Source organism: Dama dama, chromosome X (genome assembly GCF_033118175.1).
Source record: "Dama dama isolate Ldn47 chromosome X, ASM3311817v1, whole genome shotgun sequence".
NCBI classification, from domain to species: domain Eukaryota; kingdom Metazoa; phylum Chordata; class Mammalia; order Artiodactyla; family Cervidae; genus Dama; species Dama dama.
In genome coordinates this window covers 34,614,067-34,637,347 of record NC_083714.1, presented here as the reverse complement: position 1 = coordinate 34,637,347, position 23,281 = coordinate 34,614,067, and the positions used below count along the sequence as shown (strand labels likewise).

Genomic DNA, 23,281 nt, shown 5'->3' with positions numbered 1-23,281 from the left:
GGTGTTTAGGGGACACTGTCGTGGGGGGAATAGGCTGTGGCCAAGAGTTAGGGACTGGGGAGGGAAGGTTCCATTAAATTAAGATGCTGACACTATGTAGGATGTCCGAGAGAGAGGAACAATGCCCTCTGCCCATCTTGACACCTGCTCCCTCCTGTCACAACAAGCTAGCTTGAGCTTAGGAGAGAGAGTGGCATCTATAGTAGGAACGAGAGAAAATAAATCCCCATAACAGTGAGAGGGCAGAAGAGTTCCAGTATAGAAATTAGACACTCAGAACATGAGAACTGTGAACTGTTCCTCACAATGCCATACAGCCTGAGAAGCTTGTCTTTTGCCACAGTTTGTTTCTAATAAGTACTATATTCTACCTCATGAATTCAGAATGCTTTCCATGCATGTGACATTTCAAAGAAAAGTTAAAAGATCTTACAAAACATGTTTATCTGTTTTGCAGTTCTGCATGAATGAGAACACCTGTTTTCCAAGTTAAAACCAATGTGTGGCTTTTTTTTTTTGGGGGGGGGTACCAAGTGAAAACAGAAACTTAGCAACTGACTGCTCGTCACTAAAAAGTATTCATAGAAAGCTTAAAAATGTCATTAACGTTATGACTAAGCAACTTCCAGGTCTGAAATGCTTCCTCTTTGCAAGTGAGCTATTTGGTGGAACTAGGAGTCTTCCGAAACAGGCAGGGAACCAGAGCTGTCTGATAGGTTTTCTGGGTGCTTCCTTCTGACCGTCACTTCTCCAGACAAGTGTCGCTGGAGGACGGTTATATGTCTGGACATTCAGACGACTGTGAGGCAGGCAGAGGAACTGAAGCAAAGTGTGAGGGGGCACAGGCAGGAATGGCACGCTGGTGGGGCTCCTGCCTACTCACAGATGCTTAATCCACACAGGCTCTTACTCGTTCCTTGTCCACAGTGGGTCTTAATGAAAACACCAATCACAAACCAAACCCGACCAAAAATCCCAGATCCTGTGTTTGTATTCTTTTGGGGAACTATAACTATTACCTTTGATTTCTGGTAAAAAACGTTTGCGTTTGAGAATGCAAATATTTGGTCTATTCTTAAATAATTTAAAAGCCTAAGATGATATCTACATAGTGGTTTACAAATCCAAAAGAGCCAAGTGGCTCTAAACCATAACCATATATCTGGTACATTTAAGCATAGGAAGACCCTGCAGGGAAAATGCCACTTTTCTAATTATAAAACGGCCCACACGTTTTAGCAATGGGTTGGAAGGAGTAATGTAAAGTCCTGCATCAACATGGGTGGTAAGTTAGGGGTCAGGAAATGGCTCTCTGTTTCAAAATGCAGAAAACCTAAAGAGTAAGTACTTCAGAGTTATACTGTTTACCAGGGAGAAGTTGGAGTCTACTTTTAACAAATCACTGGTATCTGGAGTATCAACTCCATCACCCCATGTGACCTTTGACCCCACTGTGTGCCACTAAAGCAGACATTTGGCGAAGGGGGCAGAAATGCTACTGTGGACCTTGGGATTCATTTGTTCACAGAAAAACAAAAATTTAAAAGAAAAGAACATGCAAAATACCCATGTTATGTATTTTCAAGATAACTGATCATAGATCAAGTTCATATACATGAACATAGATCAAGTATATTTTGAATTAAGCAGGTTGGTCTATGAAGCAAATAGCCAAATATAACACTGACCATATAAACCAGCATATGCAAGTAAGATAAACAAGTCACCACTGGGCAAATGTTGTATGAGCCCACTGATCTGAGGAGTCTAGGGTAGGGAAACCAAAGACAGAAATTAGAATGGTGGTTACAAAGGACTATGGTGAGGAGAGAATGGGGAGTTACAGATTAATGGGTACAGAGTTTCGGTTGAGGAAGGTGAAAGCATTCTGGAGATGAATGGTAGAGATGGCTGCACAGTCACTTGAGTTTATGAAATGCCACAGAACTGTACATTTAAAAGGGTTAAAATGATAGCTTTTGTGATGCATATTCTACTATAGTAAAAAAAGAGACAGAATGTAAAATTTTATAGAACTGCAAGGAATAGTAGAGATCACCGTGCCAGAACTTTACCACCTGAGAATAATTTTTTTCCAGTCAAGAATGCCTTGTCTATACCCTAGTCTCATATCAGTTCAGTTCAGTTCAGTTGCTCAGCCATGTCCGACTCTTTGCAACCCCATGGACTGCAGCACGCCAGGCTTCCCTGTCCATCACCAACTCCCAGAGCCCACTCAAACTCATGTCCTTTGAGTCTGTGATGCCATCCAACCATCTCATCCTCTGTCATTGCCTTCTCCTCCCGCCTTCAATCTTTCCTAGCATCAGGGTCTTTTCCAGTGAATCAGTTCTTTGCATCAGGTGGCCAAAGTACTGGAGTTTCAGCTTCAGCATCAGTCCTTCCAATGAATATTCAGGACTGATTCCCTTCAGGATGGACTGGTTGGATCTCCCTGCTGTCCAAGGGAATCTCAAGAGTCTTCTCCAACACCACAGTTCAAAAGCATCAATTCTCCTGCACTCAGCTTTCTTTATAGTCCACCTCTCACATTCATACGTGACTACTGGAAAAACCAAAGCTTTAACTAGATGGACCTTTGTTGGAAAAGTAATGTTTCTGCTTTCTAATATGCTGTCGAGGTTGGTCATAACTTTTCTTCCAAGCAGCAAGCATCTTTTAATTTCATGGCTGTAATCACCATCTGCAGTGATTTTGGAGCCCAAAGAAATAGTTTGTCACTGTTTCCATTGTTTCCTGATCTATCTGCCATGAAGTGATGGGACCAGATGCCATGCTCTTAATTTTCTGAATGTTGAGTTTTAAGCCAACTTTTTCACTCTCCTCTTTCACTTTCATCAAGAGGCTCTTTAGTCCTTTGCTTTCTGCCATTAAGTGTGCTGTCATCTGCATATCTGAGGTTATTGATATTTCTCCTGGCAATCTTGATTCCAGCTTGTGCTTCATCCAGCCCGGTATTTCTCATGATGTACTCTGCATATAAGTTAAATAAGCAGGGTGACAATATACAGTCTTGACATACTCCTTTCCCAGTTTGGAACCAGTCTATTGTTTCATGTCCAGTTCTAAGTGTTGCTTCTTGACCTGCATACAGATTTCTCAGGAAGCAGGTCAAGTGGTCTGGTATGCCCATCTCTTTAAGAATTTTCCAGTTTGTTGTGATCCACACAGTCAAAGGCTTTGGCATAGTTAATAAAGCAGAAGTAGATGTTTTTCTGGAACTCTCTCACTTCTTTGATGATCCAACAGATGTTGGCAATTTGATCTCTGGTTCCTCTGCCTTTTCTAAAACCAGCTTGAACATCTGGAAGTTCATGGTTCACATGAATTTTGAGCATTACTTTGCTAGCATGTGAGATGGGAATGGTAAATCACTTCAGTATTCTTGCCTTGAGAACCCCATGAACAGTATGAAATGGCAAAAACATAGGATACTGAAAGATGAACTCCCCAGGTCGGTAGATGCCCAATATGCTACTGGAGATCAGTGGAGAAATAACTCCAGAAAGAATGAAGAGACGGAGCCAAAGCAAATACAATGCCCAGTTCTGGATGTGACTGGTGATGGAAGTAAAGTCCGATTCTGTAAAGAACAATATTGCATAGGAACCTGGAACGTTAGGTCCATGAATCAAGGCAAGTTGGAAGTGGTCAAACAGGAGATGGCAAGAGTGAATGTCAACATTTTAGGAATCAGCGAACTAGAATGGACTGGAATGGGTGAATTTAATTCAGATGACCATTACATCTACTACTGTGGGCAAGAATCCCTTAGAAGAAATGGAGTAGCCATCATAGTCAACAAAAAGAGTCCAAAATGAAGTGCTTGGATGCAATCTCAAAAGCAACAGAATGATCTCTGTTCATTTCCAAGGCAAACCATTCAGTATCACAGTAATCCAAGTCTATGCCCCGACCAGTAATGCTGAAGAAGTTGGACGGTTCTCTGAAGACCTACAAAACCTTCTAGAACTAACACCCAAAAAAGATGTCCTTTTCATTAAAGGGGACTGGAATGCAAAAGTAGGAAGTCAAGAAATACCTGGAGTAACAGGCAAATTTGGCCTTGGAGTACAGAATGAAGCAGGGCAAAGGCTAATAGAGTTTTGCCAAGAGAATGCACTGGTCATAGCAAACACCCTCTTCCAATGACACAAGAGAAGACTCTACACATGGACATCACCAGATGGTCAATACCGAAATCAGATTGATTACATTTTCATATCCCTACCCCTATCAAAATCATATTCAAGACCCATTTTAAATGCTACTCCCCAGTTTGGGGGCTAGTGTACTTGATAAACCTACTCACAGATAAGTGGGAGATATGAGGGAAGTAAGATCCACCTATCTGGAGCTAGAGAGGCTGAAACCAGAGACAGGAATTTAAAAACTGTCAGAATAAAGTAGATGAGACGGACGAGGGTGAACATGCAGAGTGAAAGGAAGACACAGAGGAGGTACCCAATAAATAAATATCTGCTGCATTGAATCTAATATGAGGCTTCTTATAGGTGTATTATGGGAAATTTAAAGCAATTCTTATTTTGAGTGAAAAAAAAAAACACTGAAAAAGGAGGAAATATTTCCCTCTCAATTTCCTTCAAGTTGCACAAAAAAATTTAATTTAGAAAATTCCAGAAATATTCTAGAAACATTCACCATACATTGGAAATAAGCACACACAAAAGTCTCAGGAAAAATAATGAGAAAGCTGCACAGATCCTATTCTGGAATGTTTTACTTCAATCACTCAATTATTTTTTAAAAAATAAATATCAGGAGTTGTGGTATATGGAGGAGGGCATATATCCTCAACATAAACAGAAATCTAAAAGCAATTTTCGGCAGCACATAAAGGCATGATTCAAATTTTACTCAATGCCTGAGTGACCTTCATTCTAAGATTTACATCGAACTAGAAAAATATTTAAAGATTATAAAAGATTCTTCCAATATTATGAGATCAGAAGGGAAGGGTTTGCTTATTTTAGCACTCTTCATAAAGACTAACTTTGTCTGTCAAGAAAATCTGCACTGAACTAAAATTAAAGGAAAATACTGTGGTCATACTGATGTGTTTATCTGGTTTTTACTCTTGTTTTTAAAAACAAAGTTATACAGTGAGCTCAGTCAAAATGAATACCCAGTACATTTTTGCAAGTCTCAAGAAAAGCACTACAACTATATACAGTTTCAGAGAGCATATAATTTTCTCTCAAATGCAATAACTTTTCCTCCAGCTTACAGTGAGGTCCTGGTTATATCCTGTATTAAGACAACCTGAGAAGAGCTCAATATACTACTTTACTCAATTAGCTTGACTCACAAAATCCCCTATGTTATCTGAAATGCAAGGATGGGCCACAACAAGAACAGAAGTCAATTGATGATACAGTTCTCCGATGGTCCGTAGAGGACGTAGCCTTGAGTTACACTGATTGCACCAAGCCAAACCCTGTTATATTTGATGCGATTTTAGCTAAAAAAAGGAAGCCTGAAAAGTCACACTATGTTTTAATATAAATGGAAAATAAACAAGGGGTTGATTTAAGAAAGTAATTTAAATACACAGTATTAAAGAGTTATAAAATTATATTTCTTTTTCTCTCTGTGTATATATGTATGCCCATATTGAGACAGTACGCATGTATGTGTGTGTACAAATAATCCAGATACAAATAGTCAATATCAGCCATCTGAATTTCTACAATTTTATCATGAAGTAACATGTTCTTCAAAGTAGTCTTTCTCATAATGTACTTTAATGATCAGTTAAAGAGATAAAAATAATGCAGTTTAATTCTTTAAGAAGACATCTTGGATAAGAGTTCTGTATCCTCAACTGGCCTAAAAATATTCTGCAATCAAGATTTGGAGAAAACAAACTATCAATTATATTTGTTAAAAGATTAAGTATTTGGGGGATGACTGCTATGTGTATACCATGAGGGAAATTTTTTAAAATGTGAAATATTAGGAATAAATAATGCAAACAGAGTAACTCTGTTACAATTCATTTTCCATGGGAGTACTGAATACAAATAAAGGTTGTAAGCAACCAATAGGGCTTCCCTGGTAGCTCAGCTTGTAATAAATCCGCCTGCAATGCAGGAGACCCAGGTTCGATTTCTGGGTTGGAAAGATCCCCTGGAGAAGGGCATGGCAACTCACTCCAGTATTCTTGCCTGGAAAATCCCATGGACAGAGGAGTCTGGTGGGCTATAATCCATGGGGAAACAAACTGTCAGACACAATCGAGTGAGTAAGCACAGCAAAAGTAATCAGTAAAAGTCAATACCATGTCAGTACACATTTTAAATATGGCTTACTTAATATTTTGAGTCAGTGACCAAAAGTAGTTTATCTGGTACAGATGCCTAAAAATAGCAAGTGTTCAGATTTGCTCCAGAGTGGATCTGGAATTATAAGGATTCAATCCAGCAAGAGTAAACCAGAATGAGCGTGCATGTGCACACACACATACACCACCACCACCACCACCACCAAATTTCCTGGGCTGCCTACAACCACGGGAATTAGAAGGGGGACCTAAAACTACTGAGACTGAAGGCTACCCATAGGATACTGAAAAGAGCAATCTGACCTGCTAAATAAGCTTTTTAGGAGAGAATATGAAAGCAAAGTACACCACAAAGAATCAAGTAATTATGTATACAGTAAAACAGAGTAATGGCTAACACTCCAAAGTATATTGGATATGAGTTACTAGCAGTATTACTTCCTCCTGTGAGTCTTTCCCTCATACCATAATGGGAAAAAAATGATAGAACTGACCATTTGCTTATTTATGCAAATAGTACCTTGTACCTTGTATGCATTCAATCACAAAATCTACACCACTGTAGTGCAAAATGGGATTGTAAGCTCTTGAAGGCAGGAGCTGTTCACTTTTACATCTCCATAACCTAGTACAGTGTGACACACAGTGACTTGCTATTTAATGATTCATTCTACTATGTGTTAATTCCACAGTCACCTAATTTACATCCTCTTAGACTAAATTAGCCTCTGTTGGGAATTCCCTGGCAGTTCAGTGGTTAGGACTCTGCAATTCTACTGACAGGGGCTGGGGTACAATCCTGCAAGCTACACACCTTGGCCAAAAACAAAAAAAATTAGGCTCTATAAAAAGCCAGGGAAATTGATAATGAATATCTATACGAGTATTAACTAATACAGTTTATCCCAGGGTATATTTGATCAGCAGAACGTAAAAGGATAAAAAAACAGCATTAACTTTTTTTTTAGCATTAACTTTTGTGCAGGCCAACAGTCTAATGGGTTATAAACACACGCTTCTGAGAGAATGGCATTGAAACATGTTTATTATCAACTGTGAAACAGATCGCCAGTTCACGTTGGATGCATGAGACAAGTGCTCGGGGCTGGTGCACTGGGATGACCCAGAGGGATGGGATGGGGAAGAGGTGGGAGGGGGGATCGGGATGGGGAACACATGTAAATCCATGGCTGATTCATGTCAATGTATGGCAAAAACCACTACAATATTGTAAAGTAATTAGCCTCAACTAATAAAAATAAATGAAAAAATAAAATAAACACACCCTTCTGGCCTTGAGATAGACAAGCAAATAAACAAACAAAAAAAAAACCCTTCCCTCTTGTAAGCCCTGAAAATCAAAGATTTAACTAATACTGCCTTCCTTTGAAAAATATCAATGTGGGGATACATTTTTAAATTTTAAAATAATTTAAACTCTAATCTAAGCTAGATTTTTCTAATTATTTATTGTTTATATTTCAATAGACACAAATCTTGACTCTAATTCTGGAACCCAAGAACTCTTAGGTTATAGCCACCAAAGAGTTTTCTGTGATGCAGGAATACCTCCATCTGCTGGATCTTTAGGTGTCTGTTAATTGTATAATCCTGGAAACTAAAAATCCAACTTTTTTTGGTGGTGGGGTTAGATATTCTTCTATTTAATTACATTTCAACAAATATTTATCATGTGCTTAAGATGCGCCATGCCCTGTGCTATGTGATGTGAAAACCATGACAGGCTGAACTAAACTCCCTGACATCAAGAAGCTCACAATCTAGAGGCAGGGAGAGATGTGTAAATAACCACCATAACTCAAGGGAACAAGTGACATACTCACAATACATATGCCATCATTTCTGAGGTTGAGACAGACTGGGCCATTGAGAATAATGTGTGAAAGTCCAGGAAGAAAGCTCTTTCCTGACAAAGGTTATGTGTCAAGGCTCAGCTGCCTTTCTGCTCCTCCATCAACCCAAAAGTTCAGGTGTGGAAAAATGGTGCAGCTGAGTATTGGACACATTCAGGATACAGCTGCTAAATCTAAATCTATTTTGGCCCTACAAATGGAGCTGGATTTTGCCTGAAGGCTGCCAAATTCTAATTTAAGACATTGCCTTTCAAAAAACAGAATAAAAAAAAATACTCATAATGAAAGTACTGTATGACCTAAATGATCCAGTGCACACATTACCTTTAAATATGATCCATAGTATTTCGTTACATATGAGCTGTCACACTGACTCAAAACCGTTATTTCTTGCTGAATGTCTTCAATTTCATCTTCAGCTTCCTCGAGGTCTATGATTTTAATAGCAACCACTTGCTGGGTACGGTTATCAATTCCTTTGAAAACTTCTCCAAAGGAGCCTTTTCCAATGCGTTCTAATTTCGTGAAGAGCTCTTCTGGATCGGCTATATTATTCTGAGGGGGCAGGGAGAGAAGAAAGGGAAGAACACAAACATTTTGTATCAAGGTTTTAAATGAAGGAAAATAAATCACGTAAGGCAATACCACATTTCTCTAAAAGAAAGCATACAAATTCCCTTGACTCTCCACATGTGCTTTGTTAGAACAACTGTAAGCCAAACGGTCAGCTAGTCCATATTCTATTGGATCACCCACATTAAATGGGCTTAGCTGATCCTGCTATCAGAAACAATCTCATACAGCAAATGTTGTCTCTGGTGCATGCCAAAGGGCCAGACTCTTTTTAGAATAAAGCAGCTGACCATACACAATTTGCACATTAGTGCAATGATAGTGACAGGGAGAGAATACCTAACCTACTGTAGGTAGGTGCGTCATTAAAATTCTTACATTCCACCAGCAAAATATTACCTTTAAACTCTCCGACTTGGACAACCCAATCACAGCACCTGTATTTGAAAACCACCCTGTAAACAGCACAGAACACAAAAGACCCAAGAATCTACAAGTCTTTCTTCTTCTTCTTCTTCTTTATTTGGGATCCTATCTGTATGTGTGGCTCAGATGGTAAAGAATCTGCCTGCAACGCAGAAGGTCTGGGTTTAATTCCTGGGTCGGGAAGATCCCCTGGAGAAGGGAATGGCTACCTACTTCAGTATTCTTGCCTGGAACATCCCATGGACAGAGAAGCCTGGTGGGCTATAGTCCATGGGGTTGTATAGAGTAGGATATATGACTGAGCAACTAACACTTTCAACTTTCATCTGTATGTAATGCTCTCATCAATGGCTGAAAGTAAAATTCCAGAATAAGTCAATATTTTGCTACAGCAAAATCTGAATCAAGCATAACTTTTTCAGTTAACAAATGTATTGGCGAGACTTAGATTTTATAACTTCACTGTCCTTCCTTGACTCAGAAATATGCTTTATCTAATAGTGCACAATTTTTATTTCAAATTTTACTCCCACAGGATAACCCTTAACCTTCCTTAAATTCATATGGCTGAATATATACTGCTGATCAAGTAGAAAAAAGGATTTCCAAACCTTATTTCCAAACCAAAGGGCATGTTACTAAGTAATTATACTTTTTCATGGAAGGGCATTTTCTTTTAAATATAATATAATATAATAGCAGTGTGCACATGTCAATCTAATTTATACTTAACTGCCTTATTAGTCTACATCTAAAACTTTGAGTTCCTTCAAAATATAGAAGAATGTAATATAGTTCTAACTTGTCTATTTAATTTGTTAATTGCAACTAGATTATCTGTTCATTTATTACAATTTAACCTGGTCATCAATTTCAGGAGGCAAATTATAGGGTTATTAGCATATTCCCCTAATATCTTTTTTATTAGACAAATAGATCATTAACATTATTTTTCTCTCAAGTTCATTGTACCATCATCATCAAATAGACCCAGTAAACTGCCTGCTTTTGAGTAACTTAAAAACTTATGACTGATTTTATTTATTTTTTCATTTATTTTTATTAGTTGGAGGCTAATTACTTTACAATATTGTAGTGGTTTTTGCCATACATTGACATGAATCAGTCATGGATTTACATATGACTGATTTTAAAGACTTTCACCAATTTTTCTCTTTTCAACCTGCCTAAAAGACAGTTTACACATGACCTGCTTAATTTATAAGCTTCCCCATTCTCCTTGGTTGGACTTTTTCCATTTTTAAAAGACAACTTTCCATGTATGCCACAGTCTCTTTGGTATGGCAAGCTACTTGTTATTTCCACCCACCTCCAGTACTCACATGGGATAAATACACCTTCAGCTGCCCATATGGGCTTTAAAAAATAGTTTAGACTTCTGTAAAGTGAAAATGTTTCTTTAATGCCAACATTTTGTTATAATACCTTCTACAAAACTTGAGTACCATCATTATTGATTAACTTGGTGCTTAATTTCTTACCAAGACAATGTGATTACTATCACATAATAGCTAACCCACAAGTTACTTCTTCCTACTTTTGGTAATGTTTCTTTTCTTTCCAGTAGCTTGTGGCAAAAATACTCACCAAATAGCTCAGTGATAGGTTCATCACCTTACAGTTTCCTAAATTCAGTGAATTTGGAAAAATAAAAAGAGCAAATCTTTCATGTTTTCTGATGTAACTACAAAATACTCTAAAAGTTATAAATATACCATTGGTTACAAAGTAGACAATATGTACTTTCTGATAACACATTCTGGACTACAAGGTATATTAACTGCATAATGAGATTTTTTTTTGTTCTTGGAAGAAACAAAGATTAAATCCTAATCTTCCTAATTCATGTTTTAAAAGGATTTGACTGAAACAACCACCCCGAGGGAGAACACAGCTGTTCTTGCTTTCTATAATAAATGGGTTCCTGAAAGTATGTAAATCAAAGATTTAAAAATCAAGTCACATTTTGAATTTTAAACATGCTCTGAAGTGAATCCTAATTCATCAGTGTAATTTAAGATTTTAAATCAAGGAGTACAAAGTTGGAAAAAGAGAAAGATCTATCATTTATACATTTGCATTTCCCAATCTTTCACTGGGGGACTAAAATATTGTTTGGGGGTTTTCTCATACAAAACCCCAACTCTCAGAGTGAAGGAAATCTTGAAAACAAATTTTCACTAGTCATAACCTCACCTCCCTGACTTCCTAAATCTGGAATAGACAATACCTAAGTTCTAATTCCCCATTCACCACGTCACCAGCTTCTTAAACCAAAGTATCCTAAGTCTTTATTAAGACATATTTCTTTCCGGCTTTTCATGCAAGGGCAAAAGTCAAGTAAATAAACGGTAAACACTCCAAGCAATGCAATTTTAAAACCACCTTATAAAGACATTGGTTTGCCCAATCATTCACATTCACTCTTCTTTAGAGCCTCTGAGAAAATCAAGTCAGCTCCCTCTCAACCCAAATCAAATATTCTTTTAAGAATATTAAAATGTTTAAATCTATCTCTACTGCAAATGAATTTATTGCAATATCTGTGTTTGCATTGCCTTCTCAAAGCCATAGTCCAGGAAGGAGCTCTAAGTTCTGCAACAGTAAAAAGGATGAATGGCTAAATTCATGTCACATTTACTCACAACTAATGGTAGGTGATTTATACATGCTGCACAAAAATGGGTCTGTGAAAATGAAAACCTCAGAGATCCACCTCAGGACATTCTCGTTATTCCCTGACCTTCATCACCTGTCCTTTGCTTGGATTTGAACTCTTCAGCTATAGGTACATGGTTGCAAATTGAAGTCTTAGACAGAGGGTATGATCACCACTAAAACAACAATGACAACAACCTTTTACTATGGAAATATTCTTAGAAAGTCCAAAAGGAAAAAAATGGAGGATGATCATCTTGTCTCTCATGGAAAGTCAGGGGCAGATGGGTGGGAGATCAAGACGGCAGAGTATGAGGATGCTGAGTTCACCTTCTTCCACGAACACACTGAAAGACATCTACACGTGAAACAACTCTTGTTGAAAACAATCTGGAACCTTTATGGCTCTTCTACAACCAAGGTTACAAACAAAGAATGCACAGAGTTGGGTAGGGAAGGGAGGAAATGCAATCTGGCCAGGACAAGTGCCTATAGTAAGGGACACACAAGAGGAGGGGGATTTCACAGTCTCAGGGATCCTCCCTGGGGAATGATGGGTTAAAGATACATGTTGGGCATGACTCTGGGAAGACAGCCCCCTTAGCTGGTTTGAAAATCACTGGGACTTACCAGAGGGCTGCAAGAAACCAACACTCTGCTCGTGAAGCACATGCACACGCTTGCTTACTCTCACGGAACAAGGCAGAGCAAACAGACTGAAAACTACCTGGGCTTCTGGCTGCTTTCCCACAACTGCCACAGCCTGTTCCCCAGCCTGGCCGGGTGCCCGCTCCAGTGCAGCGCACTGCTGCAAAGGCTGCCGCCGCCAAGAAGAGTGTTCACTCTCAGAGAGAAGGAAGCTGCCTTGGGCACATCCCTGCCTCTGAACAGGGAGAAGGAAGCCATTACCAGCATGCACGCCAGGAAACAGCCTGAAAATCGCCTGGGGCTCTGACGGACTTGCGAGGACGATCTTGGCACTTACCCTGGCCTGTCCCGCAGGCCTCTGCTAGTCCCTGTTGTTCCGCTGCTGCTCCCCACTAGGGCAGAGGTGCCACTGCCAGGGGGGATGCGCACACTTGAAACGGAATCAGCTAGGACCGCATCCTCAGGGCTTCTGCTCCAGTACCTGGAGCACCAACTCTGCCCCCAGTGGGGAGGTGATGGCCATTGAGCGCAGGAGAAACCCTGGCTCTAGCCAATCCATCTCTAGCCCCACCTTCTACCACGGTGATAGCTGCCAGCACACCCAGGGTGCGACTCCTGCTCATGTCAGACTCAGCTCTCCCACCAAAGCCACGGGGTACATGGACTGCACAGGGATGCTCCCACACAAGCAACTTTATAGAGACAGAGATGTTAGGGGAAGAGGATTCAAAAATGTAGATATTTTAGAATGCAGTTGACCTTATATGACTACCAGTTTAAAACAAGTAGATATAGTAATAGGTCAACATATAGGAACCTGATGGTGACCACCTATCAAAAATCTACCACAGATTAAAAAAAAAATAAAACTAAAAAGAAAGGACCATACCACTAAAGAAAATCATCAGTCAACAAGGGAAGAAACAGAAGAAATGAACAGATAACTACCAAAACAACTGGAAAAGAAGTAATAAAACAGCAATAACGACATACCTATAAATAATTACTTTAAATGCCAATGGAATAAATGCTCCAATCAAATAGGGTGCCTACTGTATAGCACAGGGAACTCTTCTCAATGCTCTGTAATGACCTATATGGGAAAAAATCTAGAGCAGGTATTTATTTAACATAACTAATTCACTTTGCCGTACAGCAGAAACTAACGCAACATTGTAATTCAACTAGACTCCAGTAAAAAGAAAAAAAAGATAAAGAGTAGCTGATTGGATAAGATAACGAGACCCATATATATGCTATACAAGAGACTCACCTCAGAGCTAAAGACACACACAGATTGGAAGTGAGAGGGTAGAAAAAGATATTTCTTGCAAACGGAAATGACAAGAAAGGAAGGATATCACTACACATATGAGACAAATAGACTTTAAAACAAAGCCTATAACAAAAGACAAAGAAGGGCATTATATAATGATAAATAGATCAATACAAGAAGATATTATATTCGTTTAGATATATGTACCCAATACAGGAGAACCTAAATAATATAAAGCAAATATTAACAGACTTAAAAGGAGAAGCTGATAGTAATACAACAATAGTAGGGAACTTTTGACACTGCACTTACATCAATGAACATATCATCCAGACAAAAAAAATCAATAAGGCAACAACAGCCTTAAATGACACAATAGACAAGTTGGATTTAATAGGTATTAACTTATAGGACATTCCATCCCCAGACAGCAGAAAACACATACTTTTCAAGTGTACAGGAAACATTCTCCAGGATAGATCACAAGGCCACAAAAGTCTCTCAACAAATTTAAGAGAACAGAAATTACATTAAGCATTTTTTTCCAATTACAATGGTATAAAACTAGGAATGAATTACAAAAGAAAAACGGGAAAAGCACAAAGAGGTGGAGACTAAACAATACACTATTAAAAGACCAATGGATCAATGAAGAAATCAAAAAGGATATCAGAAAATACTTCAAGACAAATGAAAATGGAAACGCAACTTTCAAAAATCTATGGGAAGCAGCAAATGCAGGTCTAAGAGGGAAGTTTACAGTAGTGATACAGGCCTCCCTCAATAAAAAAAAATATCAAACAGACAAACCTACTGTCTAAAGAAACAGAAAAAGAACAAAGCTGAGAGTCACCAGAAGGAAGGAAATAATAAAGATCAGAGAAGAAATAAATAGAGACTAAAGAACAATAGAAAAAAATCAATGAAACCAGGACTTGTTTTTTGAAAGCATAAACAAAACTGAAAACCCCTAAATAGGCTCACCAAGAAGAAAGAGGACCCAAAAGAACAAATAAGAAATGAAAGAGGAGAGATTACAAGCAATATCACAAAGATACAAAAAATCTTAAAGAGAGTACTAAAAACAATTATATGCCAATAAATTGGATACCTAGAAGAAATGGACAAATTTTTAGAGACATGCAACCTGCAAAGACTGAATTAAAAAGAAATAGATAATTAACAGCCTGATCACCACTAATGAAACTGAATTTGTAATAATAATAAAAACTCCCAGCAAAAAAAAAAAAAAAATCCAGGACTGGATGGCTTCACAGGGGAATTCAACCAAACATATAAAGAAGAGCTAATGCCTGTCCTCAAACTATTCCAAAAAACTGAACAGAATGGAACACTCCTAAATTCATTCTGTAGGTCACCACTACTGTGATACCAAAACCAGACAAATATACTGCAAGAAAAGAAAATTTCAGGCCAATATCTTTGATGAATATAGATTAAAAAATCCTCAACAAAATACTAGCAAACTTCATATACCACAACCAAGTAGGATTTATTCCAGGGATGCAAAATTGGTTCAATAGTCACAAATCAATCACTTAATATACCACATTAACAGTAGGAATGATAAAAATCACAAGATCATCTCAACAGATGCAGAGAAAGCATCTGTTGACAAAGTTCAACTTTTGACAAAGTTCAACATCCATTTACAATAAAAACTCTCATCAAAGGTGGTACGAGGGAACACATATCATCATAATAAGGGTTATTTATGACAAGCTCATGGCTAAAATCATACTCAATGATAAAAGGTTCAAAATTTTTCCTCCAAAATCAGGAATCAATTTAGTTCAGTCGCTCAGTCGTGTCCGACTCTTTGCAACCCCATAGACTGCAGCACGCCAGGCTTCCCTGTCCATCACCAACTCTTGGACCTTGCTCAAACTCACGTCCATCAAGTCGGTGGTGCCATACAACTATCTAGGATAATCACTCTCACCACTTCTATCTAACATTATATTGGAAGTCTTAGTCACAGCAATCAAATGAGAAAAAGAAATAAAAGACATCTAAACTTGAAGGAAAGAAGTAAAACTGTTACTATTTGCAAATGACATGATACTTTATATAGAAAACCCTAAAGTCTCCACCAAAAACAGAGAATAAATAACATAGTAAAGTTACAGGATATAAGATTATATACAGAAATCTGTTGTTTTCACTTTTTGACTAATTTTATTTTTTAATTGGTGGAAAATTGCTTTACAATATTGTCTTGGTTTCTGCTGTACAACAATGTAAATCTGCCATAATTACATTACACTACTAATGAACTATCAAAAAAGAAATTTTAAAATACCATTTAAAATTGCAGCAAAAAGAATAAAATATTCCAGAAAAAATTTAACCAAGGAGGTGAAACGTCTATACTCTGAAAACTATAAAACACTGACAAAGGAAACTGAAGATGATACAAATAAATGGAAACTTATCTTTAGTGTTCATGGGTTGGAAGAACTGATATTATTAAAAATGTCTATATTACCAAAAGTAATCTACAGATTTACTACAATCCCTATAAAAATATCCATGACTTTTTTTTATAGAACTAGAATAAATAATTGTACACTTTATGTGGAACCACAAAAGACCCTGAATAGCCAAGGCAATCTTGAGAAAAAATAAGAAAGCTGGAGCTATGCTACCTGACTTCAAACTACTACAAGTCTATAGTAATCAAACCAGTTTGGTACTGGCACAAAAACAGACACACAGATCAATGGAACAGAATAGAGGGTTCAGAAATAGGCTTCCACATTTATGGTCAATTAGTCTATGCCAAATTAGTCTATGCCAGTTTTCATTCCAATCCCAAAGAAAGGGAATCCCAAAGAATGCTCAAACTACTACACAATAGCACTCATCTCACATGCTAGTAAAGTAATGCTCAAAATTCTCCAAGCCAGGCTTCAGCAATATGTGAACCGTGAACTTCCAGATGTTCAAGCTGGTTTTAGAAAAGGCAGAGGAACCAGTGATCAAATTGCCAGCATCTGCTGGATCATCAAAAAAGCAAGAGAGTTCCAGAAAAACATCCATTTCTGTTTTATTGACTATGCCAAAGCCTTTGACTGTGTGGATCACAATAAACTGTGGAAAATTCTGAAAGAGATGGGAATACCAGACCACCTGACCTGCCTCTTGAGAAACCTGTATGCAGCAGGTCAGGAAGCAACAGTTCGAACTGGACATGGAACAACAGACTTGTTCCAAATTGGAAAAGGAGTACATCAAGGCTGTATATTGTCACCCTGCTTATTTAACTTATATGCAGAGTACATCACGAGAAATGCTGGGCTGGAAGAAGCACAAGCTGGAATCAAGATTGCCAGGAGAAATATCAATAACCTCAGATATGCAGATGACAGCACACTTATGGCAGAAAGTGAAGAGGAACTAAAAAACCTCTTGATGAAAGTGAAAGAGGAGAGTGAAAAAGTTGGCTTAAAGCTCAACATTCAGAAAACTAAGATCATGGCATCTGGTTCCATCATTTCATGGGAAATATGTGGGGAAACAGTGGAAACAGTGGCTGACTTTATTTTTTTTTTGGGCTCCAAAATCACTGCAGATGGTGACTGCAGCCATGAAATTAAAAGACGCTTACTCCTTGGAAGGAAAGTTATGACAACCTAGACAGCATATTAAAAAGCAGAGACATTACTTTGCCAACAAAGGTCCGTCTAGTCAAGGCTATGGTTTTTCCAGTGGTCATGTATGGATGCAAGAGTTGGACTGTGAAGAAAGCTGAGCGTTGAAGAATTGATGCTTTTGAACTGTGGTGTTGGAGAAGACTTTTGAGATTCCCTTGGACTGCAAGGAGATCCAACCAGTCCATCCTGAAGGAGATCAGCCCTGGGTGTTCATTGGAAGGACTAATGCTGAACCTGAAACTCCAATACTTTGGCCACCTGATGTGAAGAACTGACTCATTGGAAAAGACCCTGATGCTGGGAGGGATTGGGGGCAGGAGGAGAAGGGGACAACAGAGGATGAGATGGCTGGATTGCATCACCGACCTGATGGACATGAGTTTGAGTAAACTCCGGGAGTTGGTGATAGACAGGGAGGCCTGGCAAGCTGCGATTCGTGGGGTCGCAAAGAGTTGGACATGACGGAGCAACTGAACTGACTGACTGAATCTATGCCAAAAGAGGCAAAAATACACAATGCAGAAAAGACAGTCCCTTCAATAAGTGGTGCTGGGACAATTGGACAGTTACATGTAAAACAATGAAATGAGGAGAACAAGATGGCAGAGAAATAGGTGGAGGTGGAGTACATCTCTCTCCACAGATACATCAGGAATACACCTTCAGACACCAAAGTGCATGCAGAACAGCAGCTGAGAGCAGACAGGAGTGCCTGACCAGTGGAAAAGAATATATAGAACCACCCAAAACTCGGTAGGATGAAGGAACTAGGGGGAAAAACAGTGGTGTTAGTAAGACTGGACCTACCCTTGGTGGGTGTGGGAACTGAAGCAGGAGTCCAATCCGCACACTGGGGCAATTGTCTGAGTCAGAGGAGAAACACTTAAGGCTGAGAGTGAAACGGCTGATCTGTGGCCACCTAAATGGAATGAGAATCAAACAGTCCTTGCTACAGCCATACACACCCTGGACAGGGACGCAGGTCCCCTAGAAGGCGCAGTGGCTGGGAGCTGGAGCTTAGAGACTGTGGAGCAATCCCCAGGTGAGGGCTTCTTTTGACTATGGAGAGACGGACCGAGGGGACATGAGGGAGCAGACTGTGGTGGGAAATGCCTATGGAGGAAAGCCAGGCAGCCATGGAAGCAAGGCAGTAGTGCTGAGTCACATGGAGCGGGTAGGGCCATCACCACAGCCTCTCTCTCCCCACACGCCAGCATCCGCAGCTGAACAATAGAGCGGCTGGCCCATCAAGTATCCGATACACAGAACTACAGAGCAGGACCCCACCCAGGGTGCCCCTTTAAGTGACTGATGCACTGATCTACAAGTAGGGCCCCAGCCAGGGGGCCCCTCTATGTGCCTGACGTGCCAAACAACAGAGAAGGACCCCAGGCAAGGGAGCCCTCTAAGTGCCTAAAGCGGCAGAGCTACGGAGAAAGAGTAGCCAAAGAGGCCTTCCGAACGCCAGCTACCAGAAGCCCAAAAAAAGGATCCGATAGGGCCATGACTCCTGCAGCCGAGGCGGTCTGCGTCCTGCACACGTGGGGCCACCAGGGTCCCGAGAAGCCAAGCAGCTGAGCCACCTTCACACTCAACCCTCACTGGGGCAGAGCTGCCACAGGGAAAAAAAGTCTTGCATCTATGCACGCAGGGTCACTTTGGTCATGTCCAACTTTTTGTGACCCTGTGGACTGTGGTCTACCAGCCTTCTCTGTCAGGGGGGTTCTTCAGACAAGAATACTAGAGTGTATAGGCCAATACTGGCTTCCATACTCTTCTAGAGCACTAGATTTCCTGCTGCCCTAGCTGCCAACTCCCCTGAGTACCCAGTGCTGCCAGAACCCCTGCGACCCAAGCAGCTGCACCACCTCCGCACCTGGCCCTCACTGGGGCAAACCCAAGTCCTCCAGGGCAGACTCAGGAGCAAACCCCAGTGGACGACCCACATGCAGAGGTGGAAATAAAACCACAGTTGAAACCCAGGGGCAGGGTGGCAAAGGAAGAAGACCCAAAACCTTCCCACCAGCTGTACAAGCTACAGATTAAATCCACACAATCAGCTAGGCAGACTCTGTGTCTATGGAATATATAAAAGGACACTGAGAGCTCCCACAAAAGAAAACACACTAGTTCCGATTGCTGTGGACACTGGAAGCCAGAATACACAGGAGTAGGACCAGATTAGAATCTGAGCTGCCCCCACAACAGGTCCAGAGACCAGTACAGTGTTGGAGGGCATCCTAGGAAGGTGAGGTGGATTGTGACTCCCAACAAAGGAAAGGACCCTGACAGCAGTGACTCAAGAAAAATAATTCCTATTCTTATGTTTTTACCTGTTTGCTAGTTTCTTTTGGATATTTTTTCTCCCCTCCCCCCACTGTTGTAGTTGTTGATTTTATTGGCACTATGAAATCTAATTAAGCTTTTGAGTTTTTTTTTAAATCACACTTTCTATTGTTATTACAAACCTCTGCCTCTTTTCTCTTTTTCTAATTTTAATTTTTAACTTTTTAAAACCTATTATTTTTTTACATTTATTCCTTTGTTTGCTTTTCCTATTGTTCTTTTCCCCTTCCAGTTAATCTTTAGTGCATATAAATCTTCTTTATCTACCTCTATTTAACTTTTGAATGTCTATTCTTCCTTTCTTTCCTTTCCTCTCAACCTATTTGTTAGTTTTGTTTTCATTGCTTTATTCTCTACTTGGCACCTTGCTTTAGTTTTGTTTTCCAGTTTGTGCTTTAGTTAGTTTTGTTCTTAACTGGTAGATATAATTTTTGGTTTCCTTTGTTCACCGGGTCAATCTATTTTACTTTACATTTGTTGAACTGTTTTGAGTTTGCTTATTGGTATATATGTGTATACTCTGTTATTTTAATTATTATTTGCCTGATTTTGTAACTGCCATGTGTTTGGGGTTTGTCTTTAGTTGCTCATTTTTGGGTATTGGTTTTAATCTTACTTAATTCCATAACAAACCACTTGTGGAATCTTTGTTCCTGACCAGAGATCAAGCCCTGAGCCTCTGGAGTGGGAGCACTGACTCCAAGACCCTATACTACCATAAAACTAACCCTAGGGAGTATCAAATAGTAAGAACTCACACAAAGGAAACCACTTGAATACAAGACCTGGCATCACCTAACCACCAGCAGCACCCTACAGTAGCACCACCAGTAGCACCAGTAGCAGGATGCCTCGTCCAAACAACAAAGAAAACAAAAATACAAACCCAATCATCAGAAGACAGGATTACCACTTCACTCAGGCTTGCCCATCAGAGGAAAGAACAAAAGAAAACTCAGCACAAATCTCACCCTATATGAAGCTTACACAAACCACTGCACCAATCTTAGGAGGGCAGAAACCAAAATGAAAGAATTCAACCTTGAAGCCTGGGAAAAGGAGACCTCAAACACAATAAGTTGAAAAATCAATAATGAAAAGGCAGAGAAATACTGCACAAATGAAGGAAAAAACTAGAAACACAGAAGGCCAAATAACTGAGGAGGAAATAGGCAAACTACCTGAAAAAGACTTCAGAATAATGATAGTAAAGATCATCAAAAACCTTGAAAACAGAAAGGAGAAAATGCAAGAATCAATTAACAAAGACCTAGAAGAATTAAAGAATAAACATACAGAGACAAACAACACAAATACTGAAATTGAAAATACCCTAGAAGGAATCAATAGCAGAATATCTGAAGCAGGAGAACAAATCAGTGAGCTGGAAGATAAAATGGTGGAAATAACTTCTGAAGAGCAGAATAAAGTAAAAAGAATGAAAAGAACTGAGGATAGTCTCAGAGACCTCTGGGAGCATATGAAACACACCAACATTCGAATTATAGGGGTCCCAGGAGAAGAAGAGAAAAAGAAAGGGTATGAGAAAATCTTAAGAGATTATAGTTGAAAATTTCCCCATATGGAAAAGAAAATAGTCAATCAAGTCCAAGAGACACAAAGAGTCCCATACAGGATAAACCAAAGGAGAAACACGCCAAGACACATACTATTCAAACTAACAAAGATTAAACACAAAGGAAAAAAAAATATTAAAAGCAGCAAGGGAAAAGCAACAAGTAACATACAAGGGAAAGCCCATACGTTTAATAGCTGATCTTTCAGCAGAAACTCTACAGGCCAGAAGGGAATAGCAGGATATATTTAAAGTAATGAAAGGGAAAAATCTACAACCAAGATTACTGTACCCAGCAAGGATCTCATTCAAAATTGATGGAGAAATCAAAAGCTTTTCAGACAAGCCAAAGTTAAGAGAATTCAGTACCACCAAACCAGGTTTACAACAAATGTTATCAAGACTTATATAGTCAAGAAACACAAGAGAAGAAAAAGATCTACAAAATCAAACCCCAAACAATTAAGAAAATGGCAATAGGAACATATATACCAATAATTACTTTAAATGTAAATGGATTAAATGAGCCAAAAGACACAGACTGGCTGAATGGATACAAAAACAAGACCCATATATATGCCGTCTACAAGAAACCCACTTCAGACCTCAAGACACATATAGACTGAAAGTGAGAGCATGGAAAAATACATTCCATGCAAATGGGAAGCAAAAAAAATCTGGAGTATCAATCTTCATATCATACAAAATAGACCTTAAAATAAAGAAAATTACAATAGATAAGGAAGGATACTTGATTGATCAAGGGATCAATCCAAGAGGAAGACATAACAATTGTAAATATACATGCACCCAACATAGGAGCACCTCAATACATAAGACAAACACTATCAGACATAAAAGGAGAAATTGACAGTAATAAAATAATAGTATGAGACTTTAACTCCCCACTCACACCAATGGACAGATCATCAAAACAGAAAATTAATAAGGAAACACAAGTCTTAAATGATACATTAGATGAGAAGGATCTCATTGATATCTTCAGGACATTCCATCCAAATGCAGAAGAATACACTTTCTTCTCAAGTGCACATGGAACATTCTCCAGGATAGACCACATCTTGGGTCACAAATTAAACCTCAGTAAATTTAAGAAAACTGAAATCATATCAAGCATCTTCTCTGACCATAGCACTATGAGACTAAATATCAATTACAAGAAAAAAAACTGTAAGAAACAAAAGCACATGTAAATTAAACAATACATTTCTAAATAACCAACAGGTTACTGAAGAAATCAAAAGGGAAATCAAAAAATTTCAAGAAACAAATGACAATGAAAACATTACAACCCAAAACCTATGGGATGCAGTAAAAGCAGTTGTAAGAGGAAAGTTTATAGCAATACAATCCTACTTCAAGAAACAAGAAAAACATCAAATAACCTAACTTTACACCTAAAACAACTGGAAAAAGAACAAAAAATCCCAAAATCAGTAGATGGAAACAAATCATAAAGATCCGAGCAGAAATAAATGAAAAAGAAATGAAAGAAACAATAGTAAAGATTAATAAAACTAAAAGCTGGTTCTTTGAGACAACAAACAAAATCGACAAACCTTTAGCCAGACTCATTAATAAAAAAAGAGAAAAGAATCAAAGCAAGAAAATTAGAAATGAAAAATGAGAGGTTACAACAGACAATGCAGAAACACAAAGGATTATATAAGACTATTATGAACAACTATATGGCCATAAAATGGATAACCTGGAAGAAATGGACAGATTCTTAGTTCAATCTTCCAAGACTGAACCAGGAAGAAATAGAAATTATGAACGACCCAATTACAAGCACTGAAATTGAAGCTGTAATAAAAAATCTCCCGAAAAACAAAACCCAGGACCAAATGACTTCACAGG

At 38.8% G+C, this 23,281-nt stretch overlaps 1 protein-coding gene across 1 annotated transcript in view; it reads right to left on the bottom strand.

The window, feature by feature from the left end:
• STK26 (serine/threonine kinase 26) overlaps positions 1–23,281 on the bottom strand; it is a 66,871-nt gene that overhangs the window by 13,692 nt on the left and 29,898 nt on the right. The window contains exon 3 of the mRNA XM_061137772.1: positions 8,524–8,754. Within this exon, the coding sequence (XP_060993755.1) occupies positions 8,524–8,754 (231 nt within the window). The remainder of the gene's footprint in view (positions 1–8,523; positions 8,755–23,281) is intronic.